At 41.5% G+C, this 11,238-nt stretch overlaps 1 protein-coding gene across 1 annotated transcript; it reads left to right on the top strand.

Annotated features, from left to right (window-relative positions):
• Positions 1-3,581: 3,581 nt before the first annotated feature.
• MMAA (metabolism of cobalamin associated A) lies at positions 3,582-9,797 on the top strand. Its single transcript, XM_059843973.1, has 7 exons — positions 3,582-3,639; positions 4,233-4,709; positions 5,735-5,857; positions 6,988-7,158; positions 7,455-7,540; positions 7,901-8,050; positions 9,274-9,797. The coding sequence occupies exons 2-7, from the start codon at positions 4,289-4,291 to the stop codon at positions 9,559-9,561; spliced, it is 1,239 nt and encodes a 412-aa protein (XP_059699956.1). The 5' UTR covers positions 3,582-3,639; positions 4,233-4,288; the 3' UTR covers positions 9,562-9,797.
• Positions 9,798-11,238: the final 1,441 nt, after the last annotated feature.

Genomic DNA, 11,238 nt, shown 5'->3' with positions numbered 1-11,238 from the left:
GTATAGGAATAATGTTTGGAGGTTTGCCTATATAGTAAATGTCTTTCCTTTTTTTTTTTTTACAGAAAAGATAGTTGCTTTTATAAGAAAAGATGGTTTTATCTGTCCCCTTTAAAAATCACTTCACATCAGGGAGTGCATCATTAACAATTAAAAAACTTGTGCATAAGCAGTAGAAAACTTTCCTGTAATGGCTAATGTAATTTCTCACTAATGTGTAATCACTGCTGAGTTCATACCAACAAGGAAACACTGAAATCACTGCTCTAAGGTTTTGTGAAGACACTTCAGCTCCCTTGTTTATAAAAATGTTACACAAATACAAACCATAATTATTTAAGATCATTTTTCCTTCTGCTTTCTTCAGATGCTCTCTTGTAGGTCTCAGCCAAAGCTCAAAGAGCAAATTTCCTTTTCCAGGCTTTCAGGCTCCAGCAGCCCTGACAGCCTTATGGTTCCTCACCAGCACAGGTACAGAGAATCTGCTCAGCCATGGAGTTTTTCTCCTGTGTAGGTGGCTGACCCTGGCAATCTGTGGAAAGGCTCTTTTCTCCACACCTAGCCAGGCAGCTCTCCTGCTGCTCTGTCCTGGCCTTTCTAGAAAAACCTTGGGATGCTCACAGTCAGCAGACACCTGTTGGGATAGCAGTTGCAGAGCTTTTGGGGACTTGGCCTTTTCTTCTGGTGTTTCCTTGCCTGAGGAAATCTTGTAACTGCAGATCTGAGGCCTGGGCTGAAGTTGCGTTTCAACAGGCAAACTTTCAGCTGTCAATATGCTTTCTAGTGATTTCATTTCAGGTGTCCAATTATCTTTTAAGATAAGGCAGGAGGTATATTTTGTCTAGAGTGCTAAGACTGTCCTTGAAAAGCTTAGCCTTTCTTCTTGAAAGGAAGGCTGTAATCAGCAGTTACCTTGCTTCGTGTTTTGCTGTAAAGAGGAGGTTGGATCAAACTTCTCTGCTTCTGTGAAAATTGAAATGAATTGAGAGGTGCCTCAAAAGGGCAAATGGTCATTTGGCCACCACTGTAGTTTCAGTTTGTACCACGGCAGGGACTGTGGTTTTGTAATGGCCTTTACAGTACATTGCTGTAGGGAAATGTCTATGGCGATATTAAATATCCTTGTATTAATTATGTGCACAAAGATTACTTTGGGTTTTCTGAAAGAGAAGGTGAACAGAGCAAGGAAATCAGCGTTGCCAGAGAAAGAAAGAATGAGCTAATCCAACTAAAACTGCAAGGGGAAGCCAGTTAGACGGAATGTAAATTTGCACAGTTGAATTTGGCAGATTCTAGTGTTAATACTATTCCTGCTGTGAGAAGTTACAGAAGGGTCTTTTTCTATTCTTTTGTAATGATCTGGATTTGGTTGCACATTTTGCCTGAATGTCTGCGCCTCCCTGCACCTTTAGCTCATGGCATGGCACAGTATTTATAACTCTTCACAGGATGTTTGATTTAGTATTGGCTCAGAGGAAGACTGCTATTTCTTGAGTTACCAGCAGTACCCTTTTCTTCAGCATTGGATAAATCTGCAGCAAGGAGGTTAAAATAGATAATTTTCTTAAATCTTGGAGAAGTTTGCAGACTGTGATGGAATAACTATGGGGGTGCATTTTTATTCTTCTGACACTCTTGGGGAAAAGAAGCAAGGAGAACACAGTAAAATTGAAATAAAAAACCTCTCAAATTCACACACTCCCCCCACCCCAAATTTGAAAGATAACTTTTAAGAAAAAGGAGAAACAGAGCTTGATGCAAAAAGCTGAATTACCCTCCTGAATAGCTCAGCAACAATGTTAAGTAAATGAATGATGAATGGATAAAGAATACAGAAGCCAAGAGAAATCTGTATGTTGGAGATTAAAAAGCACAAATACACTGAATCTGAACAAAATTTATTGGGCTGTGTGTAATAACAACCCAACCCTCCCCCTCTTTAGTTGCATACATTAAAATACCATAGGAGAAACACAAGAACACTGTATAGCATGGCAGGATGTAGATTAAGACGACTCTAGATATCATCCAGCCTATAAGGGAGTATTTTCCCTATTTTGGATGTGGTTATAGTAAAGGAAAATCAGAGGTGGTAGAAGAGCACATAGTTCTAGCACACCTATACAATCTCTCATATATAAAAGACTATTGAAAGGGTGTATGTCATTGACAAGGCAATAGGAAGTCTTCCTCTCATATCTGGCATTTGGAGACTGTAGCCTCTGACTGGTGAAAAGCAAACTTGTTGAATAACAGAGTTGGGGGGAAAGGGGAACAAAAAAAGAGGATGACTTGAGCAATTTGGAGTTCCAGATCTCACCAGCGTGCAAAATCTTGAAAACAGTTCTTGCAGGGAGGTGACTGTATAGCACATTCATGCCTGTTTGTGGCCATATCAGATTGGCAATACAGCTGGTGGGCTGTATAAAGGAGCAGCAGTTTTGTTCTGAACTGCTGAGTGCACACTTATCTCACTCCTATTATTCTGGTCCACGAGATTATCATAGAGAACGGAACAATCCCCTCTCCTCTTCAGCATTGATGAAGTGTGCAGTTTTCCATGCCTGTTCATCAAGGTCACTGACAAAAGTATTCAATTTGGGAGAACGCAAAGCTGTGAACATAAACTGAAGCATCAATTAAGCAGTAGTAGAATGTTTTTTTTGTGTTGTTGTTTCTGCTGCTATTAAAATAGTAGTGGGGATGTGCTACCTAGGTGTAAGTGCAGCACTTGAAACAGAGAGCCTTAGAAAGCTTGTTAATGAAGAGTGATCCAGGCTAACTCTGGTGAATAAAGACCTGGTAAAACAGAAAGACCTCACGAGGCTATTCTGAAATGGAACTTCTTGTCTCTTTCTGCCGTGGTTTCATCCCATGCTGACAGGCACACAAAATTGCATATTTCCTTAGCCCTGTTCTCTTTTACAGTTCTCCGTGTAGCACCATCTTCTGGACCGGAATAACAGCAGTGAGATTAAATTGTGCATTCAGCAGTTCAGAACAAAACTCCTGCTATTTAATAGTCTGTCACTTTCACTGTCCATGTGATGACACTGTGAAAAAGTCTTTGCAGGACAGTGCAAGGCACTGGGCAGAAAAAGGGTTGTGAGATGACTGGAGAAATAATAACAGTTAAAAAAAAAAAAAATTAAGGAAGCAAAACAAACCCCGCCTTATGACAAACCAACATTCCACGACAGAAAACTAAATTTAAAGAGGAGGTTTAATAAGGCTGAAAATAAACGTGATTTAATAAACACAGGTGGGGATTTAAGCATTTCTTCTCCCTTCCTGGGGTATGAAACGAAGGGGGAGCAGTGGTAAATCGCCATGCACGGATTCAGAGTGGATACCTTAAATCAGGAGGGAAAAGACGATTTGAAACATCCATCACTGTCAGGCCAAGGCAGGGAGACAGTGACTCCACGGCCACGGAAGTTTGTGTACCCAAGGAATGGCCAGACCCGAGCCTTGGACCCCCGCTCTGGGAGGCCCGGGCAATGGCGGGGTAGCTCCCTGCCCCTTCAGCACCCTCCTCTCCCGGCCGGCTCGCCCCTTTCCCGGCCCTTTCCCTGCGGGGCAGCGGGTTCCGGCTCAGCCTGAGGGCGTCACTTCCCGGGGCGGAGCGGGGCGGCTCCGGTAGGTGCCGGGAATGGCGGGCAGCGGCCGGGAATGGCGGGCAGCGGCCGGGAATGGTGGCTTTTCCCTGCCCTCCTCCCCTCAGCGGCCGCCGCGGGCCGAGGCGGCGCGGCGGGAGCGGGGCTGGGGCCGCCCGGGCGCCTCGGGGAGGCTTCAGCTCCTCCTGTTTATTTCTAAATGTTCTTGCGTCTGAACTCTCCCCCACCCCCCTTTTTTCCTCTCTCCGATGGAAATAAGTGCCAATATTCCCTCGTTCCGAATAATTGTTAAAAACAGCCCTAAAATAGCCCGTCAAATTAGAATGTATCACCATTTCCGTAAGCGTAAGGATTGATTGCTCCTGCGTTTGTAGTGTCCTGCGTGTGCTCTCAGAGGCTTATTTAAAAGTACTTTTTAAAAATATTTTCATTTATGAAGTATGATAATAAAGAGATGCTGTGCTTTTGATTCTATAGCGTGTTTTTATTGTGTCTGATGGGAAAAGGCAGCAGGCACAGATAAAATCAAAGCTGATGATCAGGGGTGTACGTGAACTTAATTTGCGTCCTCACAAGTGCTTTGAGGAAAGTTAAAATGTTTTTCCTTTTCTTTAGGGTGTCTGCAAACAGAATTGGTCTGACAACTCTGGTACTTTTTAGTTCCAAACAAGATGAAGATCCCCTCTTTGCTGCTGAGATTCCCTCGTTGTTATTTCTCCAGAAGAACTTACTTCGTGAACTTTCGCTTCGCTTCCCGAGCAGATTTCCTGGGACTTGAGTCTCTTGGGCCAGCTCTTCACTGTCACACAAAATGGATTTGTTCATCAAACGCTCTGAGCAGAGAGCTGTGCCAGCAAGCAGCCCCCGAGCAGCAAGCAGAGGCACTTTCTGACCGGGAGCAGAGACTTGTAGACAGACTTTACCAGGGGCTAATCCAGGGCCACAGAGCCTGTTTAGCTGAATCCATTACACTCATAGAATCAACTCAGAGTAGGAAGAAGAAAGTAGCCCAGGTGCTCCTTCAGAAGGTATTATCCTACCACAGGGAACAAGAAAAGTTAAATCAAGGAAAGCCACTTGCCTTTAGAGTGGGTTAGTCCTTTTATGTCTTGTCTAGTAGTTGCTTACATGTATTTACTGTCCTCACCTTGTATTATCACTGTTGCTTGTGGTCTGTAGTCTTGCATTGTTATTTTTTTGTGGTTTTAAAACCAATCTAGATTATTTCTGATGTCCAGTGGAATTATGGCTTGAGGTGAAAAATACTTTTGAAAATGCTTTAGGAATTATCGTGGCTTCTTGGGAGTGTTATTCAGGGTCGGTTGTGTAACCATTATAAGGTGAAACATTATTTAGTTTGCAGATTGATGCAGATGTTATCTACACTTAGGGAAAGATGTGTTCAAGCACACCTGGTCTTTTCCTAAAGGTGTTTTTAGGACACTTCCTGAATCCCTTTTTTAGTCTACAGAAGGAAAAACATGCACCTTCCTGTTTTATGGCCCTCTGTTAAGCAGCCAGATTTTCAGCTGAAGGAGACTTGAACCTGCTTCTCCTGAAGGCTGTAAAATGTTTTTCCCTTACAGGGAAGGACTGCTAACATGTGTCATGCCCAGCTGTCATCTCCTGTCTGTACAAAGGTAGTAAGCACAAGAACTGGGGCATGGGAATGAGAAAAGTTTGGTGCTAATCTTAGTTTGTGAGCTTTGACATGCAAATAAATGGCCTCATTTTTTGGAAAGAACAGCTCTTCAAGTTACAGGCTTGCTTTTCCTTTTGGAGTGTTTCTTTTGTAGTAAATCTGAAAAATCCAGTTCTAATATATAACATTTTGAAAGTTATAAAGGATAAGTCATACCATACAAGTAGTTTTATTTGGAGGGGAAGAAATAGATGTGGATAAACCCAATGTTATGTTGGTGTCAATAGGATGAGGGGTGGAGAAGTGCTGCTGTGTTGCCAAGTTCCTATTTTGTTTTGGCATAGCTTTTATTTGCTTTTGTTGTGATGTTGTGTTAGAATATTAATTGTTGTCAACTAGATGTTGATGGTATTCATGAGATGTATTATTAATTTGACTAACAAAATGTTTTTTTCTTCCTAATGTGATTATTTAGGGTTGTCTGGTCCTCCTGGTGCTGGAAAGTCGACCTTCATAGAATGCTTTGGGAAGATGCTTACGGAAAGAAACCACAAAGTGGCTGTGTTGGCTGTAGACCCTTCCTCTAGTACAAGTGGTGGTGAGTGTGAATTAGAGTTTAAATTAAGTTTCTTATATCTTGTCAACTACTGAAGTATCTCTTTGGGCCAAGTGGAAGAAAATTTGGTGCCTATAACAGTAAAATGTAAAAGAAATCAAGTTTTCATTTTTTTTCCCTGTGAAATGTAAAAGAAATCAAATTTTCATATTTTTTTTTCCTTTATGATACAAAACTGGAAAATATGTATCAGTGTTGTAATTCTTTCAGATTTCCTCTTTTGCAGTGTTCAAATGTTGCCTTACAATTTATTTTTCTAAATTTGAATTTTTTGAAGTTGTGCAGGATTACTGATGACAGCCTGTGATCTGTAACTCTCCAATAAAAAATTGTAGGGAAATTACAAGCTGAGCATGCCTGATTCTTGGTATCTCTGATACAAATAATACAATCTTGATTTAGATCTTTCCATAAGGGGCAGCTGCCAGGCAGCATCATTAATTTTTCCAGCTTCTGTGCTGTTAGAGGTGTGTAACTATTTATAAAGAAATAACTAGAGCATTGCAATGACATGGAGCTAAGATGGTCTGTGTTCTTTGATGCATGCCTTCAGGATGCATCAGTAGAATAGCAAAATGTGACAGCACAAGACTGCAGCAGCTGGAAGAATTGAGCATCTCTCATCTTTTGGAGTGTGTGTTGAGTGCGTAGATCTCGCTCAATCTGATTTGCAGTTTGTTTGAGTAGAAGGAAGGCAGGGACACGTGTCAGCTCTCTTAAAACAAATCATTCAGCTTCAAGGTGTGTCAGAGCCATAATGCAGAGATTTGTCCCTTTGGGCAGGAGCAGACAAGAATCATCTGTGTGGCCTGATGTGTGTAGGCTTCATAAAAAACATTCAGGAGTTGTAGAATTCATTCTGACCTAGCACAGATTCTTCATGTTTGGTAGCAGTAAGGTCTGCCTGTCAGGCCTTTCCAGCTTCTGAGAAGCAGAAGAACCAGACAGTAGCTTCCTAGTCCTCAGCTAAGTCTTGAGCAGCTATAACTAGGATATTCTTATTTGACTGACTTTGTACGAGAGATCTGTCTTTCCTCACTCATTTATTGCTGGGGAGGGGGGAGAAGGGGCAGTTTGGCTGTGTTGCACTTCTGAAATAATGTAACATTAAGGTTCCCTGCTGGGTGATAAAACACGGATGACTGAGTTATCAAGAGACATGAATGCATACATCAGACCATCTCCAACCAGTGGTACACTGGGAGGTGTCACAAGGACCACAAATGAAGCTATTCTGCTCTGTGAAGGAGGAGGCTACGATGTTGTTCTTGTGGAAACAGTAGGTATGTGCTTAGGGTTTGCTTTGATTGTCCTGTTGTGATATGAAAATAAGCTGTGCTAATAATTGCATATCCCTGCCTTGATTTTGCCCGTGTTTTTGTACATGGTCACTGCTTGAACACAAATCTCATTCTGTCTTGTTTTCTAGTCCTGTATATCTTTTACTTAACTGTGTTCCCTGTCTTTGATTTGTTAGTGGGATTTGTTTGTGGGGCAGTGCTGGGATCTGTCACAATTACTGTCATTAATGGGACTGAAAGTTTGTAGTAAATGGTAAATTCTGAATTTAATTTTTTAGGTGTGGGCCAGTCAGAATTTGCTGTGGCTGATATGGTTGATATGTTTATATTACTGCTACCACCTGCAGGTGGAGATGAATTACAGGTATTTTTCAGTTTCTCTTATTGATTACTACCTGGGACTAGAAAGAGAAACTTAAATTCAGCATGTAGTATCTGTGCAGAAAGTCCATATCAGTAGTGTTTTGTCCATTATACTGTTGTTATTATTAAGTTTTTCAGTGTCATCCACTTACTGCACAGTTAAGCTCCCTTTTTGATTTTAAAAATATTAGGATGTAAACTTTTGATACTCTATGGCTTAACTTTGACATGTTTACTAGTTATATATTTTTTTGGGGGAGAAAACCAGAAACTGCCAAAGCATTTTGACCTGCTTTTTGTGCTGAATCAGCGTGTCACAGCCCCTCTGGGTACTCCTGAGTGCTGTCCCTGTTGCATTTAGGGCATCAAACGGGGCATCATTGAGATGGCAGACCTGGTTGCTATCAATAAGGCTGATGGTGATTTAGTTGTGCCTGCCCGGAGGATCCAGGCTGAGTACGTCAGTGCTATGAAGCTGCTTCGCAAGCGTTCAAAGGTTTGGAGGCCAAAGGTTTGTGGACTTCCCTGTGCTTTATGGGGCTCTTTGGGTCTGGTTTGGTTTTGTTTGGGTTTTGGTGGTGTGTTTGGGGTTTTTTTGTATTTTTCCCCCCAGAGAACGTGCTGAATGAGTTAAGATTGGTATCTTCTCACCTAGCTGTCCTAGTCTCCCTGGGCTCTTTTTAAAAATTGCAGTTGGTTGTTTAGTCTCAGTGTGCTGGAGAAGTGATTGCTGCTGTCTGTGCCTCACCTCTGGTCTCGAGGTGTGCCACATGAAACACTGCAAAGCCAGTGCTCCTTCCAGGACTCCTGCCCTGAGCTACAATCTCTGCACTAGCAGAGCTATTACTGACATCAGGAGTGGTGCAAACTTCACTTGCCTTTTGTAAACTGTGCATATCTAGAAATGTCCCTTAGTCTACTTCTCCCTCTCTTATAGCTCTGAAGCCTGTGATTATCTTTGGTTTTTCACTAGTTCATGTGCTTGCTTTATTGCCTTTTTTTTTTTTTTTAGTTTCTCACATAATAAAGATGGCTAGATAATTGGAATTGTCATCCTGTGAGTCTTCAGTTTTAATGCTGTATTTTATCTACTAAAAGGTTTTGGTGGAAACTATCTGTAAAGGAGGTTTGTTCTACCCTGGTGTTGAAATTGAAATTGACCCATTAAGCTGAGTTTAAGTCAGCTGGGCTGCCTGAGTATTAGCCTTTCTTTTCTAAGTGTGGAAAAGGAGAGAAGCCTTGTTTTAAAAAAAAAACAAAAAAACCAGGCTGTTCAATTTGAAGATTATGCTGGATTTCTGAAATATTATTGGCAAAATTAATTCCTGGTCTGGAAAGTAAAGATTAAAAAAAAAATTATAAATACCTTGTTTCTGGCATATTTTAAGTGCAAAAGAATAGCTACCAGAATATGCACTTAACTCTACATTTAAGTAAAAGAGCAATAATGTGCCTCTTAGCTTGAAGGACTTACTAAAAATGATTCTCATAACAAGCAGCTGGACAAATATCACAAATAGTGTGGATCTCAGGGTCTACTTCTAGTCAGTAGAATCCCGGATTTTTGGGGGGTTGGGGGAGAAGGCACAGAAATTCTTAGAGCTTCGAGAAGCAAGTATTGAAGGAAGCTTCCCTCACACATTTCTTGATTTCCATGCAATCTACCTGATCCGGTCCTGGAAGCCTCGAGGCCAGCAGGTAACTTGGCTTTGGCCATTCCTCTGAACCCACCAGGTAATGCGCATCTCCGCCAAAACCGGCGAGGGCATCTCGGAGATGTGGGATAAAATGGCCGAGTTCCGGGACCTCATGCTCAGCAGCGGCGAGCTGCTCGCCAAACGGCGCAAACAGCAGAAAGTGTGGATGTGGAACCTCATCCAGGAGAACATGCTGCTGCACTTCCGCACTCACCTGGCGGTCAAGGATAAGATCCCGCTTCTGGAGGAAAAAGTTCTTAGAGGGGTCTTGTCTCCTGGGCTGGCAGCTGACCTGCTGCTGAAGGCATTCAAAGATGGTCTCTGAGCGTTGTTTTGTACTCTGTTCTTGATGAGTGCTTTATGTAAACGTGAACATTAAATGCACTTTTCCTATGTGTGGATTCAGATGTTTTGCTACAGTGGAAATGAATAGAAAACCTATCCAGTACTCTGCAGAAGATTTCTGTTGGATTCTGTATATGCAGCGATCACGACAAATCTAAATACTTGCTAAGAGATTACTACACCCTATTGGAAAAAAATAAATTTCCAAATCTTCTATTTCTGCATGCCTTAGATCTTTTGATAAAAACTGGATGCCCGTGTAAAATGATTGGGTTTGGGGAGGGCAGGAGAGCGAGGTTTGTGGTGGTGCAGGGTTGGATTCTGGTTGTGGGGTCATCTCAGAGCAGTTGACACTGCAGCTTTCCATTCTAATATAGCAGCAGCTGTTGCCAGAATGGATTGCATTTTCTTTCCTCACCTTCAGTGACAGCAAGAACATTGCACTGCCTGACAGCACCAGACCACAGCCTTAGTTTTAAATAAATTGTATGCGTATAAATAGAACATAGTGGTGTTTGGTCCCTGTTTGGAAGCTGTAGTTAGTTATTACACACAGTACAGTAGGAGAAGGGAATTTTAAGCATCCCAGTTTCAAAATAGATGTTTTATTAAAAAGCAAAATGTAGTTAGACTTTTTTTTTACATGCAGACATCAGATTAGACAAATGTTACCCATGATGTTTTAATAGCAAATGTCTTTATACTAGAATACTTTGTCTCTAAAAATAATGTTTTGTGGTTTTCTGATCTGACTTATGTTTTTTGGATTCAAACAAAACAGCCGGTCGTGTTTGGTATTTTTTCTTTATCTCTTGCAGAAGACAGGACTGCTTCCAACAAAAAGCACTTTTATTTTCTATTTTCCTTTGAGAAAAATCTGGAGGAAACATTTTCCTGATCCATGTTCTAGAATGCAGAGCTCATCTGGTACCCACTAAATATGAAGGATAAAGTGGAAAAGTGCTGATTTTTGAAGATGTGACAGTAAAACAAGAGAATTTGTGAGCCTGTTGGTACTTAGATAAATTATTTTTTAAAGAAATATATTTGAAGTGATAATTTTCACAGTTTTGATTTTCTGGACATGTATGTAAAAAGCATCTTGACTTTAGCTCAGTTTCCCCTGTTTGGCTTCTGGCAACCCAATTCCAGTATAGCAGAGAACTGGGTTACTTAAATCCTCTTTTTACCTTCATGGTGTTTGTTTTTGTTCAGGGTTTTTTTCCCCCTCAAAATATTTTTTCCTCTTCATTCCCCTTGTCCCAGTTGTCACATCATGATCCCAACTTTTGCCTGCTAGGCACTGTCTGCAGTGAAACACTAAGGAAGGGCGCTGTGATGTTTTGGGGGCCATACAGCTGAGGAATTTCTTTGGTAAGAAAGTTTGCACTGCTGTAGCTGGTGGTAGTGGTTTCCACCACCTAAATTGTCAGAACTTCTGAGCTCTGACCACTTACTCCTGTTTCTTAATCACTACTTTGGGATTGTTGCAATCAGTTGCAAAGAGGCAGCTGAAGGAATGTATGGAGTGGCAGAAGCACAGTGACTTTGTTATGACCATGCTGAATTGTGAGAGAAATGCAGTGCTTACACTTTCTTTTTTATTTAAACAACCTCTATTGAATATGACAGAGAGTGCCCTGAACCAAAAGCAACT

Source organism: Haemorhous mexicanus, chromosome 4, assembly GCF_027477595.1.
Source record: "Haemorhous mexicanus isolate bHaeMex1 chromosome 4, bHaeMex1.pri, whole genome shotgun sequence".
Taxonomy (NCBI): Eukaryota; Metazoa; Chordata; class Aves; order Passeriformes; family Fringillidae; genus Haemorhous; species Haemorhous mexicanus.
Note: the sequence above shows the minus strand (reverse complement) of the source record. Positions and strands in the feature narration are given on the sequence as shown.

Excerpts from the sequence above, each read along its gene's own strand:
- MMAA (XM_059843973.1), top strand. The coding sequence starts at position 4,289 with ATGAAGATCCCCTCTTTGCTGCTGAGATTCCCTCGTTGTTATTTCTCC. Across the intron at positions 5,858-6,987 it reads TTCCTCTAGTACAAGTGGTG|GTTCCCTGCTGGGTGATAAA; the intron begins GTGAGTGTGAAT and ends TGTAACATTAAG. Across the intron at positions 7,541-7,900 it reads CAGGTGGAGATGAATTACAG|GGCATCAAACGGGGCATCAT; the intron begins GTATTTTTCAGT and ends TGTTGCATTTAG.